The sequence below is a fragment of the Elgaria multicarinata genome, chromosome 5 (assembly GCF_023053635.1).
Source record: "Elgaria multicarinata webbii isolate HBS135686 ecotype San Diego chromosome 5, rElgMul1.1.pri, whole genome shotgun sequence".
NCBI classification, from domain to species: domain Eukaryota; kingdom Metazoa; phylum Chordata; class Lepidosauria; order Squamata; family Anguidae; genus Elgaria; species Elgaria multicarinata.
Window position 1 is genome coordinate 62,184,064 of NC_086175.1, and position 23,218 is coordinate 62,207,281.

The 23,218-nt window shown below is 41.2% G+C and overlaps 1 protein-coding gene across 1 annotated transcript in view; it reads left to right on the top strand.

Annotated features, from left to right (window-relative positions):
- The first annotated feature begins 2,872 nt into the window (after positions 1–2,872).
- The window catches only part of IL1RAPL1 (interleukin 1 receptor accessory protein like 1), a 455,397-nt gene continuing 435,051 nt past the window's right edge, over positions 2,873–23,218 (top strand). The window contains exon 1 of the mRNA XM_063127687.1: positions 2,873–3,014. Coding sequence (XP_062983757.1) covers positions 2,873–3,014 — 142 coding nt within the window. The remainder of the gene's footprint in view (positions 3,015–23,218) is intronic.

Genomic DNA, 23,218 nt, shown 5'->3' on the forward strand with positions numbered 1-23,218 from the left:
ATCCATATACAGCAAAGAAACATCTAGGGGAGCCATTTACCTGATATCTTTTCCCAATGGCCCAATTAACACTAAAGTGTGGCAATATGGTATCTTTCCTTCATGAATACAGGCATTGATGTATTCTGAATAATGAAATGACCTTGTTTATATCAAAATCTCCAAAACATGATAATAACTTTCTGTCATCCGGTGAATAGTTCAAACAGAAAGCCACCATCGAACAGATAAGACAATAACTTCTAAGTAATCCATTTGATATGCATGCAGGATCTGGAATTAGGAATGAGCAGTGAAGTGGCCAAGTTTGCAGATGACACCAAATTATTTAAGGTTGTTAAAACACAAAGGGATTATGAAGAGCTCCAAAGGGATCTCTCCAAGCTGGGAGAGTGGGCATCCAAATGGCAGATGCAGTTCAATGTAAGCAAGTGTAAGGTGATGCCCGTTGGGGCAAAAAAAAACCCCAACTTCAAATATAACCTAATAGGATCTGAACTGGCGGTGACTGAACAGGAAAGAGATCTTGGGATTGTGGTGGACAACTCGATGAAAATGTCCACCCAGTGTGTGGCCGCTGTAAAGAAGGCAAACTCCATGTTAGGCATTATAAGAAAAAGAATTGAGAATAAAAAGGGCAGTATTGTACTGCCCTTATTCAAATCGATGGTGCGACCACACTTAGAATACTGTGTACATTTCTGGTCACCACACCTAAAAAAGGATATTATAGAGCTGAAAAAAATGCAGAAAAGGGCAACTAAAATGATTAGAGGCTGGAGCATTTCCCCTATGAGGGAAGGTTACATCAACTGGGATTGTTTAGCTTGGAAAAAAAGAAGGGTAAGGGGAGACACGATAGAGGTGTACAAAATTATGCATGGTATGGAGAATATGGATAGGGAGACATTTTTCTCCCTCTCTCAAAATACCAAAATACATGGGTCATCCCATGAAGCTGATTGGCGAGAGATCCAGGGCTACTAGCCCTGATGGTTGTGTGGTATCTCCCGTATTCGAGGCAGCAAGCCTTTGTGCACCAGTGGCTGGGGAACATGGGTGGGAGGGTGCTGTTGCACCATGTCCTGGTTGTTCATCCCTGGCCGATGGCTGGTTGGCCACTGTGTGAACAGAGTGCTGGACTAGAGGGACCCTTGGTCTGATCCGTCATGGCACTTCTTATGTTCTTATGCTATAGAAAAGTTGCTTAATACATTTTTCCTTTTTTTACGTTGATCAACCTTTGTGCTTCTAGGAATTATCATAGTCACACAGAAGATAATAAAGTATAAATATGAGATCCACTTGTTCTGCATGAAATTATATCAAGAAATCTAACAGTTCCTACATACATTAAAATCTCTTCCCCTCCACTCACCTGTGTGTGAGTGTGTGTGTGTGTGTGTGTGTGTGTGTGTGTAGAGGTGTTTATTTTCCACCCAGACTCATTCTCAAGGGACTCAACTGATCTAGATTTTCCCTCACAGAAGTCTGGCACAACACGGTAATTGAGACACACACCTCTTGTGTTGTTGTTGTTATTGTTGTTTTAAACAAGGCCTCCTAAACTAATTATGTGCAGTAGGAGGTGAGGGAAACTAGCCAAGATTATAAAAGTAAGACAGACTTATGAGGGAAACAGCTCTAGGAGTGTAGGGGATACCCAGCTGATGGAGCACCTCAGCCTCAGTAACAAAGCATAAAGGTAATAAAAACTTAAGCACACAGGCAAGTTAAACACCCATGCATATTTAACAATAGAGCCAGGTGGCCAGGGAAGTCAAACGCAGATAGTAAATGATCTCTCTCTCCAGTCAAACAAATCCAATAAAGAAAGGCATCTATGAAAGTAGAAAGCCAGAAGGGCTGTTGGGTCTCTCTTGTGTATTGCTACACATAGAACTATTTGCATTCTGGACAGAAGTCACGGGTGTTTGCTTTGTGCAATGAGTTCCTGGATCTCAGAGAACAGGTTTGTTCCCTTGAGGCCAAGGTAGCTGACCTTGAAAAGCTCAGAGAAGCAGAGAGGTCAGTGGACAACGACTTCGTGAATGTGAAAGGCTCTTCTGTTATCACAGAAATTTGGGGTCATGGGGAAGAAGGTGCTGATCCAAGGAAGAGAACTCATTCCTTCTAAATTGGGAGATGTACTCTCATGTTGCAGATGTCTCCTGGGAGTGGGTGACTTAATCGTTAGAAACATAGACAGCTGGCATTGTAATGGATGTGTAGATCAAATTGCGACTCACCTACCTGGTACAAAGGTTACAGAAGTAATACCTCATCTAGATACCCTGCTAGGTTGTGCTAGGTTTGAGTTAGTGGCCATGGTGCATGTTGGCACCAATAACATAAGGAAAAGTAGTCATGTGGTCAGTCCTGGAAACCAAATTTAGATAGGAGGATGAAAGCCACACCCTCCAACTTAGCTTTCTCTGAAATGCTACCATTTCCACACACAAGGCAAAGCTGAGGGGTCTCAATTTGTGGATGAGTGAATGATGTAGGTATGAAGGGCAATATTTTGTGACAAGCCAGGCTAGGGATTTGTTCACAAATCATGTGAACATGTTCCATTCGCAACCCCAAACATAAACATGAGCAGAAATGCAATTCTCAGAAAATGTTTGCAATTTCCAGAATTTGTGTTCACATTCAAAAGTGTTCACTCGCACATTCCCGCCCCAGCAATCTATATTTTTACACGTTAGCCGGTGGGAAATACACATTTTTGATTAGGGACAATGCATATTTCTCTGATTTGAAATAATGCAAACTGAACTTAGAGGAGGAATTTAGAAACTCTCAGTGGACTCGAACATCACATATTCACCCATTCCTAAGCCAAACTTGATGCTCTTCTGGAACAAGAATGGAACCAAGGAGATGGAGCCTAACATCAAAAAGTGGCAGAGAAGCTTTTAAACTGACCCCTGAGCCAAAGCTGACAGGAGCTGGGGAGCATCCAGCTTGGGATAAGTTGTCTCTGAGAGATGATGGTGAATATTGCCCAGGTAGGACAAGGCAGAAATAGTAATGACTGACTCCAGTTACCCTCACATACACTGGATGAAAGCAAGTTCTGGTTGCAAATGCCTACCCCACCTTTGGCTTGCCTGACTGTGTGTGTGTGTGTGTGTGTGAAGGGGCTGTGTTGCAGGTGTGGAGGGAAAATGAAGGGATGCGCATGCAAGCCCCAGTATTGACAGGGGTTGGTGATGCCACTGGCCAGCAGGGGGCCTGCAGGGCTCTCCCCATGGCAAGAAAAAAGGAGGGCAAGCAGAGAATGCAAGCAAGGGTGTAGCCGTTACAACAAAGAGGTAACTTTTATGTATTATATTTTATTTAGTGTTGTTCCCCCCCCCTCGATCCAGAGGGAGAGGCAGGTAATAAATATATTATTTACTTATTTATTTCTAAGCTTTCAGGATCTCCATATTTCTTCATCAGGCAAGATGTTCCAAAAAGCAAGTTTGAGTAGAGAAGAGGAAGCCTGAACTAACGTTCTAACTCTACACAGTTAGAGTCTTAAGGTGATGTGGAGGAGGAGGTTTTCCAGACATTCATATTGGGTTCTACTAGGTGAGGTGATGGTTTCAGGTTTCTGTAACCTTACGAACACTGGGAAGAGGAAAGTAGTAGACCATTGTGGATTCTCCATTTTTGAAAATATGAGATCCAGTGGTTAACTCAGAACTGTAATCATGTTGTCATCCTTTCTGTCCTCCTATCCCCCCACCCCAAGCAGAAGTTAATTATGTAAAACCTTGGATCTGTGGTTGATGTTGTTGTTGTTGTCTTGTTTGGTCTATCATTTTGGGAAAATTAATAATTTGTGCCTCTCCTAATGTCATGGTTGGGATCTTAGTTGATTCTTCCTGCAGGAAGGGCTAGATAGAGAGACTCTAATATTTCTAATATGGACCTCTGGCTTTTGGTTGTTGTCGTTGTTTTCCAAGTGGAAGTCAACATCAAGATAATAACCAACTGGGAGTAGCTGCTCCCAGCTTTAAATGAGCTGCTCAAAGTATTTGTTTTAGAATGTACTTTAAGCATAAGCATTGCAGAATGATTTTGAAATATAGTCATTAAGTGAAAAGATTAATGTTTACCAGTTTCATCAAGTAAATAAAAATATGGAGAAACACTTTATTATTATTTCAGAGAATGAAATATGAAATAGAACCCATTTAGTACTGGTTTAAGTGTTAGCTTTCACTCTACAACACTTCACAACACTTCACTCTCTAAGCAATAGCTTAGGGTAGGGGGGAAACCTAGTTCAAAAAATTGTATACTCACTAGTTTAAAGGTTTGCTTTAAACCCTATATATCACTCTAGCCATAAAGAGAGCCACTTGTCTGCAGGTTATAGCCACTTGGTGGTTTGCTAATTTATTACTAAGTATGTGACAATACCTAGCTCATCATGTGGCCAGAGTGTACCGATTACTGGGTCTAACCATGGCTAGAGCTTCCCAGGGGATATTTCAAAGTGGGGTCAGCCCATGCAATAAGTGGCTATCTCTTTCCTTGCTAAAAATGCACTCTTGTCAAGTTATTTTGGTTTTTTAAAGGCCCAAATTCTGTGGCTGCAAAAATCAGCAAATCAACTATGTGCTTAATATACATAAGGTGCATAACTAATTCCGGTTGTACATTGAGAGAAGATTTCAGCTCCTTCTACAAAGAACATTGCTGGGGTGTGGGAAATCTCCACTGATCAATGCACGTACCTGCTGTCTGTTCTTGACCTGCAAGCAAAATTAAGCTAAGGCAAAATAAGACCTAAGAAGTCATTTGTAAAGTCACTGTGGGTGTGTACACATGCATATTCATATCTGTGTATGTGTATTTGTTTATTAGAGTACAATCAATTGGGAAAAGTTAATAGGCAGAAAGCAGTCAGTTCATTTGCTTCAGTGACTAAGTACATGTTGATTGAAAAGAGAAATCAAATTAGCAACTCACCTTTCTGCTTGTCAGTGACCTAGTAATGTCCTACAAACTGGCAAGCAAAATGTTTTACAAAATTACTAGGCAGTGGGCAACCCATGGATAAATGTTACATAGTTTTATATTACACTGAATCTTTGTATATGAACAATTAATATCTTAGTGCTATATAAATTCAGACAATGCAAAGCTTTGACATGAACCATGATGTGCTTTTAAGATAGTCTCCTAAATATTCTGTTTAGCGATCTTGAATAATTTAATAATAGTAAGGTAGTGATTTTGCAGGTAAATTAGGGGATAGGAGCAGTATTGACAGGTTGTTTCTGGAAAGTATGAAAAATGTGCTAATCATTTCTGGGTAGAAAGTGGACTTGAACATGCGTAAAAAGTGTGTGTAATTGCATTGTTAACTTGAAACTTGCTTTTCATGTGAAAACATTGCAAATACTTCCACTTTGAGAGTTTAGTGCTTCTTTAAATAATAGTATAATGGATTTGCATTTTACAGCATTGTCTCAGCGCTTTTAAACTGAAAGATTACATTGATGCATAGGCAGAAAGTCTATATTTGTGTCTGTGTTAACTTACCTATATTATGCATAATTGTTCCAAGTGTTTCTTCTTCTTGGGGATGTCTCAGACACCTGACTGGGCCCAGGGGTCCAATGGACTCTTCCAGGTCTCCCCCTTTCCTCAGACCCAGTCAGGCCCCTGCAGTGTGTTCAAGCACCCACCCAGCCCAGCAAGTGCCCATCAGCAACCCACCCTCATTCAGAGCCTCCACTGTGTGCAACAATAGAGGCTTCTGAAATTACGTATTTTTACTTTTTCATAAATGGTGGCTGTAAAGGCCCCTTTTATGCAAGAGTAAAGGCATGAACGGAGGGTGGACAGAATCGCAATGTTGTCACACACTCACCAAGCCTCAAAAGAAGCTTATGCAGCATCACATGAGGTGGCAGGGTGAGCATCTGACAAATCCAATGCAGGTGACTCCTTCTCCATTCCTCCTCCTCCTTTGTCTGTTGGTGGCGGGGGGGTGGGGAGAAAGAAAGACTTTATGAAACAATAATTAAACTGATGTATCTGTGTGTGTTTAAAAATGGTGTAAATGTACATAGTTATGTGTAAAGATTATCAGTGCTTTTAGAATGGATTTTATTTACCTCACATTGACAACGAGATCTCACACGATTCTTTGGTTCCTTACAAATGTGTTACAGAGTTAAAATACAACATTCTGAACTTGAAATATTTCAGAGCTCTACACAGAGAAATATATTTGAATGTCACAGTGGATGACCACTTCACTGGTCATGTGTACTGTGCTGTAAGCCCGAATTAGATTAATGGGCGGGGGGCTGGTTGAGTAGCAAGGCACATATTCTGCACGCAAAAGGTCCTAGGTTCAATCCCTGACATTTCCAGTTAAAGGAGCAAGATAGCAGGACAGGAAAAGAAATCTGCCTGAGACTCTGGAGAGGAGCTGCCAGTCAACTATACTGTACCTGATGGATATGACTCAGTATAAGAAAGCTTCATATGTTTACTGAGGATCACCTAATATAATAAAGGCAAAGACTGTGGGTAAAATTTAACACACACACACACACACACATCCCAGTTGTTCTCTACAACAAAGTTCATCTTGAAGTAATTGAGTAGAATGCATCTTAAAGCTATCATTATTGATTATTCTGTTGAATAATTGTTGATTATTGTTTAGCTTAATGGTTAATATTTATTTATTTATAGCATTTTTATCCTGCCCTTTAGCCAAAAAAGGCTCTCAGGGTGGCTTACAAAGATATTTTTTAAGATAGTTCCTGCCTGTAGGCTTACAATCTAAACTACACAACACAAAGGGAAAGGGGATTGAGGGGCAGCAAGTCCAGGCACTAGTTTCGTCATTGCACAGTTCAGCAGGTCATTGTTTGGATAATGTAACTATATGCTTATCTTCATTTTATTTACAGGAATATAATATAATAGTGCCTTTTAAGGCAAAGCCTTCCCAAGGCAATTTACCAAGGAGAACCCCAAAGTGGTTTATAAAGAATAGAAATATACAATGAATGAAAATTGCATAAATCTTCTATTTCAATACAAAAATAAAAATATCAGCAACTGTTTAAACTAGAGATGTCCATCATGGGAAAATCTGGCCCTTTTAGGCCTGACAGATTCCTGTGATGCCCCCAGCTTGGCTTGGCTTTGCGAGCCAAGCCGGCGGGTTACTCCAGTAATCCAGGAACTTTTTCTTCTTCTCTTTTTCATACATCTGGTGTTCTGCAAATTATGGTCATAATTTGCGGAATACCCCATAGACGTGAAAAGTTCCTGCCACCATGCAACCCTCTGTGTCTCCCTGCAGTGCCAGCACTGGGAGGAGGATCCTCCCTGCCTGCCACTGTATGCACCTGCCCCCCTTTACTGTCAATGCTAACACCCATAGGGTGAACGAATAGTTTATGTGTGGTGGTGGCAGCAGCAGGGAGGGAAGGTGTCCTTCCTCCCCCACTGCCATTACCACACATGGGCCACTCTTGTTTTGTGTTGGCATTGACTGGAAGAGGGATGCGTTGTGCATGACAGTGGCAGGGAGGGAAGGAGGGAGCCCTCACTTTCTGTTGCCACACACACCCCTTCCACTCTCCCTGCTGGTACTGGCAAGGGCTGGGAAAGCAGGAAGGGTGTGCATGGTGGCGGCAGAAAATCCACCAGCTAGTCAGCTGGCGGAGGTCGGATTGAAGCCAAGCCAGAGAAAGCTCACTGAGCTCCATCTTCTAACGGATTTCTCTGACATCCCAAGGTAAAACTACAACCTATTAAATGTAGACCTGTATCAATGTTCATTGAAAAACAAACTGAAACTTTTAGGGCACATTTAACAATAATCAGAGAGGGAACCAGATGTACCTTTCATGGAAGGAATTGCATAAGGAAGGGGCTACCACAGAAAAGCCCCTGAAAGATCTTACTGGCAGGGGCTTGAGCAGGGTCTCCACAAGCAATCTAAGGGCTCATCTACACCATGCAGGATATTTCACTATGAAAGTGGTATATAAAAGGCAGGAGCCACACTACTGCTTTATAGCAGTATTGAAGTGCACTTACAACTGTTGGGGCCCATTGACACATACCATATACCATTTTCATACCACTTTCATAGTGTTATATCCTGCTTGGTGTAGATGTGTCATGGGCCCCAACGGTTGTCAGTACACTTCAGCACCACTATAAAGCAGTAGCGTAAATCCTGCAGTGTACTTCAATACCACTAAGTAGTAGTGTGGCTCCTGCCTTTTTATATACCGCTTTCATAGTGGAATATCCTTCATGGTGTAGATGAGCCCTTAGAGTGCAGGCAAATTCATGCAGCTATAGGCAGTCTTTTCAATAAATGGAATTAAATTATTTATCAATTCTGCAATGTCAGCAAAGCACAGCCCTTTCCAGATGACAAACCTGTTTTCACTGAATACATGTTGAAGGTGTCAAGAATAAGGTGACAAGCCCTGCACCCAGCTTGACCTGAAGGTCTGCATAGAGCCTATACACATACCACTCTGCATATCCATATGTGTATACGCATAAGGCTCTAGCCATAAAATTAGGAATCCTTAGAAAAAGCAGGGATCCTGATTGTGTGGAGGGAGCACATTTGTCTCCTTGTAGGATCCATGTAGAACTTCAAATAAGCACACCAAGGGCAGTAAAAATCCACTCCTTCCCCTATACCATGGATTTTGGGTGGGCTCCAACATTGGAGGGCTCCTTTGGAGAACATAAGGTTGCTCTGCCCTTGTAATTTTTTGCTGGTGGTGAAAATGTTTGATGTGGATTGGAAGCTCTGAAATAATGGGGCCACAGCTAGACCTATGGTTTATCCTGGGATCATCCAGGGTTCGCCCCTGCCTGAGCACTGGATCCCCTGTGTGTCACCTAGATGAACAGGTTTGACCCCTGGAAGATCCAGGGATAAACCTTAGGTCTAGCTATGGCCTCAGAGAGTAATCCCATGCCTCATAGACAGCATCTGCTGGGGTGGGGTAGGGAGACATAGGCCACAGCTAGACCTAAGGTTTATCCTGGGATCATCCAGGGTTTGCCCCTGCCTGAGCACTGGATCCCCTGTGTGTCACCTAGATGAACAGGTTTGACCCCTGGACGATCCAGGGATATACTTTAGGTCTAGCTATGGCTATAGTATTCTTCTGAGATCTGAGGTTGGAAACAAGGCTCCCTAACACCTGTGCCTGGCCCTCATAGTCAGTGTGGTTATTTCCATGCCAGCTACATCTGTGCTCATAAACAGAGCACAGAGATGGAGAAAAAGGGGCTGTCCTGAGGGCAGGGAGGGGGGAAGAAACTCAGAAGCTTCATTATGCAGCTTCTCATGTGCGTCCCAGCCTCCCTTCCTCCAACTCAGAAACCGCATGGCTAGACAGGCAAAATCGCCAGCCTAGCAAAAATACAGGGCAGCTGGAACATGGAGGAGAGGTTTGCCTCCATACTCTGTGAACCATTGCATTGGACACTTGGCAGCGTCCAATTTTGGAGGTTGCTGACTACCTCCATTGGATGGTGCCCATATAATTTGCATCATGAAACAAGATAGATTTTATAGGGTCAAATAATCTTAAAAACAGAAGGTAACTTAATTGATATTTGACTTGATTTTGTTTGGGGAAAGGATCAGAAGCACTGACGAATGTTTCCCTTCTTGCTATTCTAATTTCAGTGCAACTCATTTCCATCATTGCCTTGCCATTATTATATTCCAGAATCAGTAGAGAAAGAATTACTACCCAGCAATATAATAGTGTATTACTTTATCTCATTTTTATCTCATTACCACTGACAGCTCTACATATTATTGTATTTTTCCCCTCTTCCTAACAGCAAAGCACCAGTTATGGTGCAATTTTCTAATTATTAAGAATTTTATGAATCTTCTTCACCTTCAGTTAAGATTAAACCATTTATTACCTCATGGCAATTATAAGGAGCAGCAGAGGAGGCATAAAAGCAAGGTGTAATTTTCTCTAGCTCTTACTCAGCTTGGAATGAAAAAAAAACAAAAAACGGAAATCTTGACAGAACTATATAAAGAAATTACAGCCAAATCACTCATTTGAATTTGTTATTTTCTGATTCCCAACCAAATGTTCGAGAAATTAGATTGATTTTTTTAAAAAAGTTATATTAAAAATATAATTTAATTTTAACACAGCATAAATGTTTTAATTTTTTTTTTAAAAAAAGGATTCAGTGTAGGAGTAAAGAGATATGAAAAGCTTTCATTAGTTAGAGAGCACTCTTACTGTTGCCATGCCTTCACTGGTTGGAGCTTGGACATAGAAGCCTCTGATCCATCCAATGTCCTTCTGGACTCTTGCCAGCAGGGTGGAAGGAATGGCGAGGTGAGTTCCCCCCAACCCAGCTTTCATTTTTCCACTGGGCTTTTTTGAGTTCAACAAAATATTTCCTCAGAGCTGCTCTAAATGCCCTCCATGTTAGAGATGTGGCTGGGGTCTGAGAGGGCTCTGGATCATTCAGATCCATGGCTGATCCCTCCCTCCCCACCCAACCCCCACATGCCCCTTTCCTCCCTCTCCCACATCCCTCTTTTTATTCCTAAAAATGTGGAGACTTCTTTTTAAATGAGCTTTCAATAGAATTCACATTTGTTAAGGGCTACATAATGTAAACAATGCATTGTTATAACAGAATATGGGTATAGTATTTATTTAGGGTACCGTACAATAAATCCTTCCTTGATGCCATCATTTGGTTCAACCCATTTGATGTCATCATTTGGTTTTGCTTCTGTGTCTAACCAACACTTTTGGCAAGTTTATTTAGAGCAAGGTAAATGCATTAATTATGAAAGTGAAAGAAAGCATGTTTTCCTCTTGTATATTATTATTATTATTATTATTATTATTATTATTATTATTATTTGCATTTTTATACCACCCAACAGCCAAAGCTCCCTGGGTGGTTATATTCCTATATAACCCAGCACCACCTAGAGGTTATGTAGTGGAAAAGCAGGAAAGAAAATAATGATTATACTTATGGTGATGCCAATAATGATTATACTTATGGTGATGGTGATAACCTTGCACAAGAAAAGATAGAGTTACAGCTTCTGGTGAAATTACAGTTAACTATTTATTTTATTTTATTTATTGCATTTTTATACTGCCCAATAGCCAAAGCTCTCTGGGCGATTCACAAAAATTGAAACCATGAAAAGCATAAGAAAACAAACAATGGTCTAAAAACACACACACAAACAAACAATATAAAAAGCACAACCAGGATAAAACCACACAGCAGAAATTGATATAGATTAACATGCGGAATTAAAATAGCAAAGTTTAAATTTAAGTTAAATTAGGTGTTAAAATACTGAGAAAATAAAAAGTTATGTTGTGATAATAAACGTTAATAGTGGAATGTTTGCAAATATGGTTAAAGTAGGGTGACCATATGAAAAGGAAGACAGGGCTCTTGTATCTTTAACAGTTGTGTTGAAAAGGGAATTTCAGCAGGTGTCATTTGTATATATGAAGAACCTGGAGAAATTTTCTCTTCATCACACCAGTTAAAGCTGCAGGTGCCCTGCCCTCTTTTAAATCTGGTCACTCTAGTATAGTTCCTGCAGCTTTAACTGTTATGATTAAGAGGGAATTTCACCAGGTTCTCTCTATATACAAATCACACCTGCTGAAATTCCCTTTTCTATGCAACTGTTAAAGATACCGAAGCCCTGTCCTCCTTTTCATATGGTCACCCTAAAGTTAAAGAATTGACACACATTCATAAACTGTGGTAATTTGGTTCAAAATTAAAAACATAATTTGAATATTAGAACATTTGTCTATAACGTGCCTAAGAGGTGTAACAATTATTTATTCCCTTTTGGAAAAGCTGGGACTGAGCAGTGTGTGGTTGTTGTTTCTTGCTCTTTTCGTTAACAAACTTGCATTGCACAATGTTAAAATAAAAACAGACAGCATAGTGGTAATAATCAGCTGCCACAACTCCAAATGACCCTTTTGTATTTTAAAATTATCTTCTTTCTGCCCTCTAAGCATCTGGAGATGCTTCACTTTTTGCCTATAAAACCAAAATATGAGTTTACCAATAATGTGTAGTCCAACAGAATGTTTAAGTGCTTAGGTAGGTGTGCAAGCTCCAAAGCCAGAGGCAAGTAACGAATGCAATAGAAAGAAATGGTTATATTATTTGGAAATCAGTTCGCTTGGAATGCAGAAGATAAAAGAGAAGCAGTCCGTTGATGCTGTGAGGCTGCTGATTGGGATGTATTCCTTCCCCACGCCCACCTCCACAAATGAAGTAAGGAAAGAACCTTGTATTTAAAAGACGTACACATACACAATTTATAGGTAGTAAGCCTAAATATACCAATTGCTGGGGAACATGGGTGGGAGAGTGCTGTTGCACCATGTCCTGGTTGTGGGTTCCTAGTCGACAGCTGGTTGGTCACTCTGGCCTTAGCTAGATGGGGCTTTATCCCGGGGCGAACCCCAGGATCAACCCTGTGTGTCCACATGACACACAGGGGATCCTGGGATCAAGGAGGGACCATCCCTCCCTTGTCCAGGGATATAGCCTTCCCCTTTGGCCCCGGTTTTTCCACGGTCCTGGGCTGAGCCCGAGACCACAGAACGTGTGGCCAGGTGCCGCAGGTTGACCTGGCTCAGCACAATTCCTCGCAAGGAGCTGGGAGCCGTGCACGGGGCACAGCACTGCTCAGGAGCGCTGCGCCCATCGGAGGTAGGGTGGGGGGAGCAGGGAAAATAATTTAAATTTTAAAAAGGACTTACCTTTACCGCACAAAAGTTCATGCGCAGCTGGTCATTTAAAAAAATGGCAGACATGACGCCTCTCCTGCTAAGGTCGTCGCGTGTCACATGTAGACAGACGAGGGATCTTGTGTTAAACACAATGCGAGATCTTCCCTCCTCCGTCGCTTGATAGCAGGTAGGTCTAGCTAAAGCCTCTGTGAACAGAGTCCAGGACTAGATGGACCCTTGGTCTGATCCAGCATGGCTCTTTTTATGTTCTTCTTGTATTCTTATACACACACACTCTCAACATACACTCTGCAAATGGGGTGGGGGAGTGGAGGAACATTCAGCTCAGCACTAGTCCTTACTAAGGAACATTTTGTGGATGTTATCTGTTTTGTTTTTAAATGATAGCATGATGCAGATTATAATGACCTTGCGCTAGATACTAGGGCACAATCTTTTTGGCTTGAGGGCCACACGTGATGCTGGCTTAGAGGTCAGAGGTTGCATGGATGTACATACACACCCAGCAATCTGTATGAGGACTACCGGGAGAGAGAGTAGAGAACCTTCCTTCCACTCCCTTCCCCAGGGATTGTGAAGTATCCAGATAGCTCTTTCCTCACTGCTAGCAGCAGTGGGAGAAGAGTGACCTCTGTGCTATGTTTCTCAGAATATTCCTGCTTTTGATGGGAGGCAAATGATGAGGCTTGCTAAGTAATCCACAAAGCTTTTATTAAGCAACAAATGTCTCTTCTACCTGAATACAGTCTAACCTCTTGGAAACATTCTCCTAGGCAAAACTATGCAAACTAAGCAAGACAATTGTCCATTCAAGTAGAATAGGAAGCCACTTCTCAAATGCTCGTAACTTCAGAGTGCCTGGTGCGGAGGCAGGTTCTGGCGTAATCTAACCGACTTTCTCACGCCTTCCTTCCACGCTGTGCATTTCAGCTTCCGGCAGACCCTAGCATCAGCTAGCTTGTCAGGATGCTCACCTCCGGAAGAAACCTCACTTCCCACTGAGTGTGTACAATTTGGCCTTGAGGAGATAAGGTCTGGAGAGGGCTTATTTCCAGCTGGGGAATCGCCTAAGAAAGCTTCCTCCCCCACTGTTACAGGCTGGCTTTTGTCTGGCGCTGTGTCTTCTAGTTCTGAATCTGATTCTGATTGATTACTTAAAACATCTTCTCCCAAAACAGGGGCAGTAGGGTTAGACATGACACTCTGTAAGGATTTCTGGGGCAGAGTACAGATGGTGGTGAATTCAGTAGTGGTGGTGGAGTCAGGGTTCCAGTCCACTTTGGGACCTAATTCAGAGTGCTGGTGTTGCTTTTAAAGTCCAAAATGGCTTGGGGCTGAGTTACCTGAAGGACCATTTCCTCCCATACATACCTGCTCAGAGCCTAAGATCCTATTTGGAGGCCCTCCTCCAGGTGCCCCAGCCGGATGAGGTGAGTCAGGTGTCTAATTAGGTGAGGGCCTTTTCAGTGGAATCCCCTCCACACACACCTGGAAGCATATCTGGTCTTTTCAGCACCAGGTGAATTTTTTTTTTGTTTTCCCAGGCACTTCAGTCCTTCAAATTCATTTCTAACTGTGTCACTGTGTTTTTTAAAACTTTACACTGCTTCAGGCTTTTTCTTTGGTTTTCACTTTGATTTTATTTTGTTTTAAACTTATAAAGGGTTTGTGTTATGTTTTACCATGTTGTATTTTAGGGTTTTAATTTTTGTAAACTGCCCAGAGAGCTTTGGCTATTGAGTGGTGTAGAAATGTAATAAATACAATAAATGTAAATAAATGCATTTTCTGTTTTAAAAAATTGTAAGGTTTTCTAGCACACCTACACTCCCTCTGGCTTTTTTCTTGCATACTGTGGTAAATTAGCATATAGTAGGCAAGGTGAATAATTCAGAATTGTAGAAGGTATCTTATAGGAGATGTAACATGCAAATTCCCCTGCTGTTTAGAGTTTTGTGGTCATTTCATTTGAAGGAGAAAAAAGTGAGACTCTGATGAAGAAAAAAAGTGTCACAAAGGTGTTAAACATAAATGTATTTTCTCTGTAGAAGGTAATAAATATTTTACAAAAAATAATAACATGGGAAATTCAGTTGTGCTCTGAAAAGATATTGTGTTAAATCAGGAAAATAGATTCAATCAACGAAGTGTGAAATAGAATGATTTTAATCCTGTTTGAAGTGCAAATCTCAATGCGACCCTAACTGTACAGTTTCTAACTAAGTCTCTGTAATATAAAATGTCATGTCATCCAGGAAACACAGAAAATCATGTGAAATGCTGCGAAAAGAATGATTAAGCTTGCAATTAATATTGAGCCTTAAATTCTCACAACCACAAAAAGGCATATCTTAGCTCCTACATTGTCACCAATGAACCCAAGGCTTTTAAAATCCAAAACAAACGCATTCTTGGAGGAGGCAACTGTGAGAATCATGCGTTTAAACTAATGGGCCTCATGCAATTTATTTGCCCTCTTATAAGCATGAAATAATGTGCTACCACTATCAGAAGTTAAATCCCATCAGAGTTTAACACAGTGTACACTCTTATCTTTGCTTGGTGTGCTTTGCAAGTAAATCGGTTGTTATCTTGTTTCTATTCTTGTTTGTTACCAAATGTCCTCTTTCACAGATGTGTGCATGTGTACAGACCTCTTAACCGCTGACCTCTTAACTGTTTTGCAGAAGTGTGTAGTGTGCACACAGCAGATCATATACTATACTTCGACTCTGGTCACTGAAAACACAGCTTTATTTTACCATAAATGTTTACATAAAGACAGCTGATCTTTGAGTGGGTGGGTGGGTGTATAATGAATCAACACAGATGCTCCCCCCACTTTTTCTGGGACTCTCCTTGGGTCCATGGTGAAGGGGGTTGTCATGAGGAGTTATGAATGTCAAAATTCATAACTAGGCCACTAGGATTTTTTGTTGCTGGTGGTTACCTGAACAGCACCCAGGGTGGTCTATTACTAATCACACTTCAACCCCCTTGCACAAAATAAGTGTGTGTGTGTGTGTGTGTGTGTGTAATGATCTCATTAAATGAGAAAAACATGATATTTATGGCTGCCACTTCTTTTTTGTTTCCTTCTATTCAAAGTATTTCTCAATAATGTTTTTGAGAAAGATGATCAGAAACCAGAATCCCAAAGTCATGCTTGGCTTTGAGTTCTCTGGGTTGCATGGTAGCTATAGAATTTTTTTTAGCTCCATACATACATTTCTTCCATGTTTTAATATGACTTCTGAGGTTGCAAAACTTGCCAGAGGTTCATAGGTTTTTTCTATAAAAAGTACAAAGGCAGACAATAGGACATATGCTACCAGGGTATCATAACCGTGAGGGGTTGAGGGGTTGAGAGAGAATGTATTAACAGTCTCAACCCCGAAGGAAATTCTAAATAATCACAGATCAAAAACTGTTTCAATTCTGTGGCTTGACGATAAAATATATACTTCACTTTCTTTACCTCAGTGCCTTTGAGGCATTGTAAGGATTGTAAAGGTGCACAGAGATCAAGCAGAGTGAAGCATCGCTCTGTAATGTTCCCTCTCACAGGGACACCTAGGTTATAAGGTTACTCCACCAACAGTTCTAACTTCACTGACATTCTTTATAAAATGGCTATACAGTAAACAACCATCACAGCTTTATTGCAAACTCTTTTTTTTAATACTGTGTCAGCTTTAATCATAGCTGACTTCTATCTGTCTGTCTGATTTTGATGGAGGACAGAGGAAATGTGTTATATTGAGTCAGATTCTTGGTCCGTGAGTCCAGTACTGTTGATACCAACTGGCAGCAGCTCTCCAGGGTTTCAGGTAGAAATATTTCCAGCCCTACTTGGAGATGCCAGAGATTGAACCTGGGACCTTCTGCATGCAAAGCAGGTGCTCTACTACTGAGCTATGGCTTTGCCAGAACTGAAGAGGCCTTAATAAGGGATTGTCTGGATCAGCCCAGCATTGTTTTCTAACATTGGCAAAGAGATGCCCACAAGTAGGACATGAAGCTAATAGCCCTCTCTCACTGTTGTTTCCCAGTAACTGGTATATACTGTCTGTGATGCTAGAGGTAACAGATATTGACACTTGAGGATATGAACTTAGGATATTGAATTTGAAAGGGGGTGGTATAGTCTCTGCTTAAAAAAAAAAAGACCTGAGTAAGTACTGTTCAGTTTCAAATATACTGAGTTTTCTGAGCAAAGTAACAATGCCATAGCTTTAAGGTTTTCTGAATGAAACTGATTATCTAGGTCCTTTCCAGTCTGGATTTTGCCTGGTTTGGGGTAAGAAATTGCCTTGGTTACCTTGGCCACCTACAGACAGGCGCAGACCTCTCAGCAATTTTTGATACCATCACCCATGATGTCTTTCTCAACTGTCTTGAGATGGGGATTGGTGGTCCTATACTGAACTGATTCCAATCATTCCTGACAAATATAACCCAAGGAAAGAATCTGAGGAATTGAAGCAAATAGATGTAGCGAGATATGAAATTCTGGATCTTATTGAAAAAATGAAATCAAACAGGGGTGTAGTTGGTACCCACCCAAGAGTTCTTAAAAAACCCACATGTGAAATTGCTGCTCTTCTAAAAATTATGCATCCCTAACATCGGACTAAATAAAACTGCACACTCTGCTGTGTGCAACAAACCAGTGCTGGCTATGTCACACTTCAGAGAAAGCCTCTGTAAAGACATGAATTTTAAGAAGGTGTCTGAATGTCAGAACTGTGAGGTGGGGTCTCTCTAATGTCAACTGGCAAAGCCTTCCGGAGGGTGAATGCTCTACTGCAAGTGGAACATGTGGTCCCTTCAGAAGTTCTCCTTCAGTTATTAAAAAGAGGAGGAGGAGGAGGAGGAGAGGAAGAAATGGTGTGTGTGTGTGTGTGTTTGATTTTTTGATATGTGATAAGAACTGTGTGAGTACTTACTATTTCTAACTCTAATTCCACCACTTTTCTTTTGTTTGAGGTGGGGTGAGGTGTGGAGGTGTGGTGTTGTTCAGGAAAGGGAGAGAGAGAATGAATTGCCTGGATTTGCCAGCTAGCAAATGAACTAGGGCTGGGAATTTTATAGGAGCCAAAGGGAATTTAGCATCCAATTTCCACAAATCTTGATGAGATTTGAGTACTGAACTCCATTAACCTCTTTTGAGAATCCAAACCTGGATTTCACATGCTCTTGTTACAACCAAAGCAGTTTTATTGTGCCTTGAAGTATGTTTGTGATTGAAACAGCCAATCTTATCATGTGTTTCAAGTAAAGATACAGCATTTATCATTATCATTGCCTATTAAAGTTACTTTACCAATTCACTGTATTTATCCCCATGGCATGTAGCTTGGGAATAAACTGTGAAAAATTACTTACAAGCACACTTTTTGTAGGGCGGATATATGGTCCAATGTGAATTGAAAATGAAAGAGGGAAACTTCACACAGATGTAAACATGAGATCCTCCAACTGTTTATTATGCAGGGTATGGAGGGAGCAGGTAGGGTCTCACAATACTAGAACCTGGGGGCATCCAATGAAACTGAATGGTAGAAGTTCCAGAACAGACAAAAGGATGTATGTGACACATCAAGTGCATAGTTAAATGGTGGGATTGCTACCACTAAGTGGCACACCAGCTTGAATGACTTTAAAACAGGATTAGACAAATACTTTGAAGATAAGATCATCAGTGGCTACTAGTCATGATGGCTATATATTACTCCTCGTATCAGAGGCAATATGCCTCTGTGTTAGGGCTGTGCTCCGCTCTGTTTCGGGTCGTAGAAGCGGTAGCGGAGCGGCCTGCTTTGCCTCCATTGAAGGTGGAGGTGAAGTGATTTGGGGGTGGGGCAAAGCATCGTAAAGTGGATCACTCATTTGTGGAGCGATCCGCTCACTCGCGAAGCTCCGTCCGCCATTTTGGATTTTTTCCCATAGGATTGCATTGGGCAAAGAAACACCTATAACTTCTTTGTTTTTAAAGCTACATCCCTGAAACTTACTGTGCTTAGAGATTGATCATTGGGGGTCATTTGTGTAGATTTTCAGAATTTTTTGTCATGTGGTTTGCTTGCAATTAATTTTTATTGAATGGGTAAAGCAGGAGGGGGGAACCTGCTTTTTTCCAGCATTGATAGGTTCATCTCTCAATCATGATAACTGATCAGCCCATGTGAAGCATCCTCCAATCCCAGTGTTGGGGGGGGGGGGGGGGGAATAAGCAAAATGGGATACTTAGTAACTTTTCTTTCTTTGTCTTTTGTAGGACTTTTGTCACTTTTTGAGTGCATTGGTGAAGCAGTAGCCCCAGCAAACTCACACACACAACCTTAAATAATATACAAAGTAAAATAACAGATAGGCAACACAACACTGCAAGGTACCCACCATAACCTTGGTGAACAACTGAATAGATGTGGTGCAAGTGGATGATGTGCTGTACGGCATGTGGATGTGCCCAGGTCCCATTGCCCTTGGGGGTAATCAGAACCCTCCAAAGGGGAAACAGTGAAAACCAATAAGTTGCACGAGTTGATGTGTAATGTGGCTTCTCGAAGGCACCTAGACAAACAACTGAGAGGTGGTGGCACAGTCCACTGGACACATCCACTTTCCCATACTGGTAATAAAGTCAGACAGTGTTTTTGTTCTAATTCTTCTTGTTGTTTTGATTATTAGTATTTTTATTGTTATTGTTATTACAATTATTGGCTGGGCATACCCTGGAGTGTGTGAACTGTGATGGAGGTGTGTGTGTGCATCTTGAAAAACCAACACATTACAGCACTTTGAAATGAGTGGATCGCATGAAAGAAATTAAGTTTTCAGAAGTACTGCAACCCAAACATGGCAACGCAAGGTCTGAGTTGTTTATCCCATGAACAGATATGTGCTGTACACTCACCCACTTTAATAATTTTCTGTCTTGAAGTTCCCTGTGTTCATTTTTAACTTGGTTACCTGAGAGGAAGATTCTGATTTAGGTTTAACTTTAAAAATTCATCAAAAATCAGGGCATGATCGCATTTCTTTCAAAATGGCATGAATAAGTATCTATGTGGAAGCTCTCATGGTGGCCAGTTGCAGGTGTGTATCTGGAAAAATGACGGAGATACATACATTTCTGTAAATGGGGGAAATCTTTTAAATATTCCCCAAAATTCAGGGCATGATCGGATTTCCTTCAAAATGGGCATGAATAAGGATCTCTGTGAAAGCTCTCATGGTGCCCATTTTGATGTTTCTAAGTTGAAAACTAAAAAAGTTATAGGCACTTGACATTTTCAATGTAAGTCTGGGGGGGGGGGAACACGGAGCTCTGATCCGGATCCAGAGCCCCACCACGGAGCAGAGTGCCCCAAAGCAGATCAGGGGGCCCATGCACAGCCCTACTCTGTATGCCAGTTTCTGGGGAAAAACAGAAAGGTGTTCTGGCTTGCCAGTATGGGAAACAGGATGCTGGACTATGTGGGCCATTGGTCTGGTCCACTAAGGCTCTTCTTACATTCTTAAGAGAAATATTACAATGCCTCACATATGAGAGGTCTTTTTGTGTACATGCAGTCAAATTTTGGCTTTCGATCTGTTGGCACTAAATCTGTCTATGTGAACATGACATTAAAAAGGCATCCACTTCATATAACAAATGTTAGAATGTTAGAAATTATTACTATTACTGTTGTTGTCATCATTATCATCATCGCTATTGGCATTAATGCATATATTGTACATTACAGTTGCATCCATGAGAGGTAGTCTGGACAGCTACCTCTCATGGATAGTTTAACTGGTTTTCCTGCTCATTGCAGAGGGTTGGACTAGATTATTCTTTTGGTTCCTTCCAACTCCCCAATTTTATGATTCTATGATTCTAACCCTATAAATAACTTTTAATATAGTTCATAAAGATATGAATGTATAGTGGGCTGGGTGACAAAATATTGAGATTTTGTAAACAGAGCCTATGAACATGTATATTATATGTAGTCTCTCTCTCTCTTTCTCTCTCTCTCATGTGTGTGTGATCAGAGACCCTATCTTTTTGAAGGTACATGGAACCTACATGTGTGCAATGAATATATGGAATTTAGGGTCAGTAACAACATAAGAACTGCCATGCTGGATCAGACCAAGGGTCCATCTAGTCCAGCACTCTGTTCACAGTGACAGAAGAAACTGTCCCAGTTCTCTTACACATGTTTGGTCTATGTGCTTCCAGACTACGTGAAAAGGGCATCATCTTCTGTATAAAACAGCATGTTGCTAACTTTGGCCTGGAGCAAAATACTCAAAAGATGTCATTGTGGAAACAGGGGTGGGGGAGAGTTTGCATATATGCTTTGGGTCCCCCCCCTCAAATACATGCAGAGTAGTTAATGCAGGCAGGCAGGATACTGTTTGTAGTTTCCTGGCAACTGTCATGCAGCAAAGCTGAAAAAGTATTGGCATTAAGTAAGAATTAGCGCACACACCCCTGTATTAATCAAATGTTGAATCCAGCCTACAGAATTTTCAGTTCTGTGCATTTTTTATTTTTATTTTTTACTGAAATCTCAAAGTAATGCTGATGAAAGTGTTGCCTTTTCAAGATCAGGTATTGTTATTTTAATTGCTCCTAATAATGCAGTTTGTCATAAAAGAGGCAGTACAGAAGTTAGTGAACACTGTATCAAAGCATTTTATTTTGGCTAGTCACATTTGATGCCATACCATGCAACACTGTTTTAAAAGAGGATTGCTAAACTGAAAGAGTCACCAAGAAGTTTCTGTCTAAGTGTTTATCATAGAGGAGTTAATGTGTTTTCTTTTTCTTAAAACTGTACATTTTAATCTGAATGCTAAAAACTGGGACAGTGTGGCCCTCAAGGTATAAAAACATGGGCCCTTTCTACACCTAAGGATTATCCCAGGAAAATGGAGGGATCATCCCAGCCTGCTCCTGGGATCCCCTGTGTGTCATTTGCATGCACAGGGATGATCCCAGGATGATTCCTGGGGGGAAAGGCAGGTGTAGAAACAGCCATGGTCTTTCCAATTAAATCATCACTATTTAAGGTTGCAATCCTACACTCACTCTTTTGGCAGCAAGTCCCACTGAATTCGTGCTATGCAGCGTGGAACACAACTATCTGAATAGATAAATATAAAATGTCAGAAGACCCAATGAAAAAGTACTGTACCAATTTCTCTGGATGGCGGCTTATATATTAGCAGTGGTTCTCCAAGTCAGTTGTGTCATTGGCAAACATACTGTAGTACTGAGGAACCAATAGGTCTACAGATGGTTGTTGGACTCTAACTCCCATCAGCTCTGAATGGTATGATCAATGGCCAGATGATGGATGTTGTAGTAGTCCAAGAATATCTGAAGGATCACAGGCTCCCCTCTTCTGGCATAATGGCATATACACATAACTGCAATAAACTGATCTTGGCTACCACTCAAAACACTGTGCTTTCTGAAATCTCTTTTAGTAGTAGTAGCAGCAGAAAAGAACAGAAGTGCTTACCCAATGGGCATACATATGTTCTCTTGTCTGTACTCAACTCTGTATTCAACATTCCAGATCTATATCTGAATCCTTTTCAATGTGTTTTGATTTTGTAAGCTGCGTTTAAATATATTCCATGAAATGGGCATGTTACACATACTATCAGTCATAGTTTAATGGCCATTGTGGTGCCTTAATTTCCAAGTTTATCTCCAACTAACACTATCACCTATAATTTATACCTGAATGTAAAGCACTTTTGAGTTCCATTTAACTCATTGGGAAATGATTATGCATCTGTGCATAGGACAGGCACACACAGGGTAGGTCTCAGCTCTCCAAGATTTCAGCCTGCATCCTCGGGATGTACATCTTGAAAAGTACCTACTATAACTGGAAAAAAGCAACTTATCTGCTTAGCTTCTCTTTACTTGACACTTTGTCACTGGACCTGAGATATGGATGGCTCATAGCAACTCCTCGTACTACTAATAAAACTCATGAAAACAACTCGGGCACCAGTCGGGCACCCGTGGTGCTGTCGTGGACCCACACTCAAACCACCTGCAAGGCCCGACAAGGTCTCCACAGCCATCTGCCCTTGTCCAGAGCCTCCATTGTGCACTACAATGGAGCCTCCAGAAATTATACATTTCCCCCGTTGCTTAAATGGGGACTTTACGGCAGCCACCATTTACTTAATGGGAGAAATGAGTAATTTTCAGAGTGAGGGGCAAATGGCTGCCAAGTACTTGTCAGGCCTCGCCAAACCTGAAAGGAAGCTTGCGCAGCCCAACAAGCAGGGACAGATGATGGTGATGGTGGGGCAAGCATCCTATGGATTGGATACAGAAAAGTTCTTCCATCCCTACCTAGAAGTGTGTGTGTGTTTACTAAAAA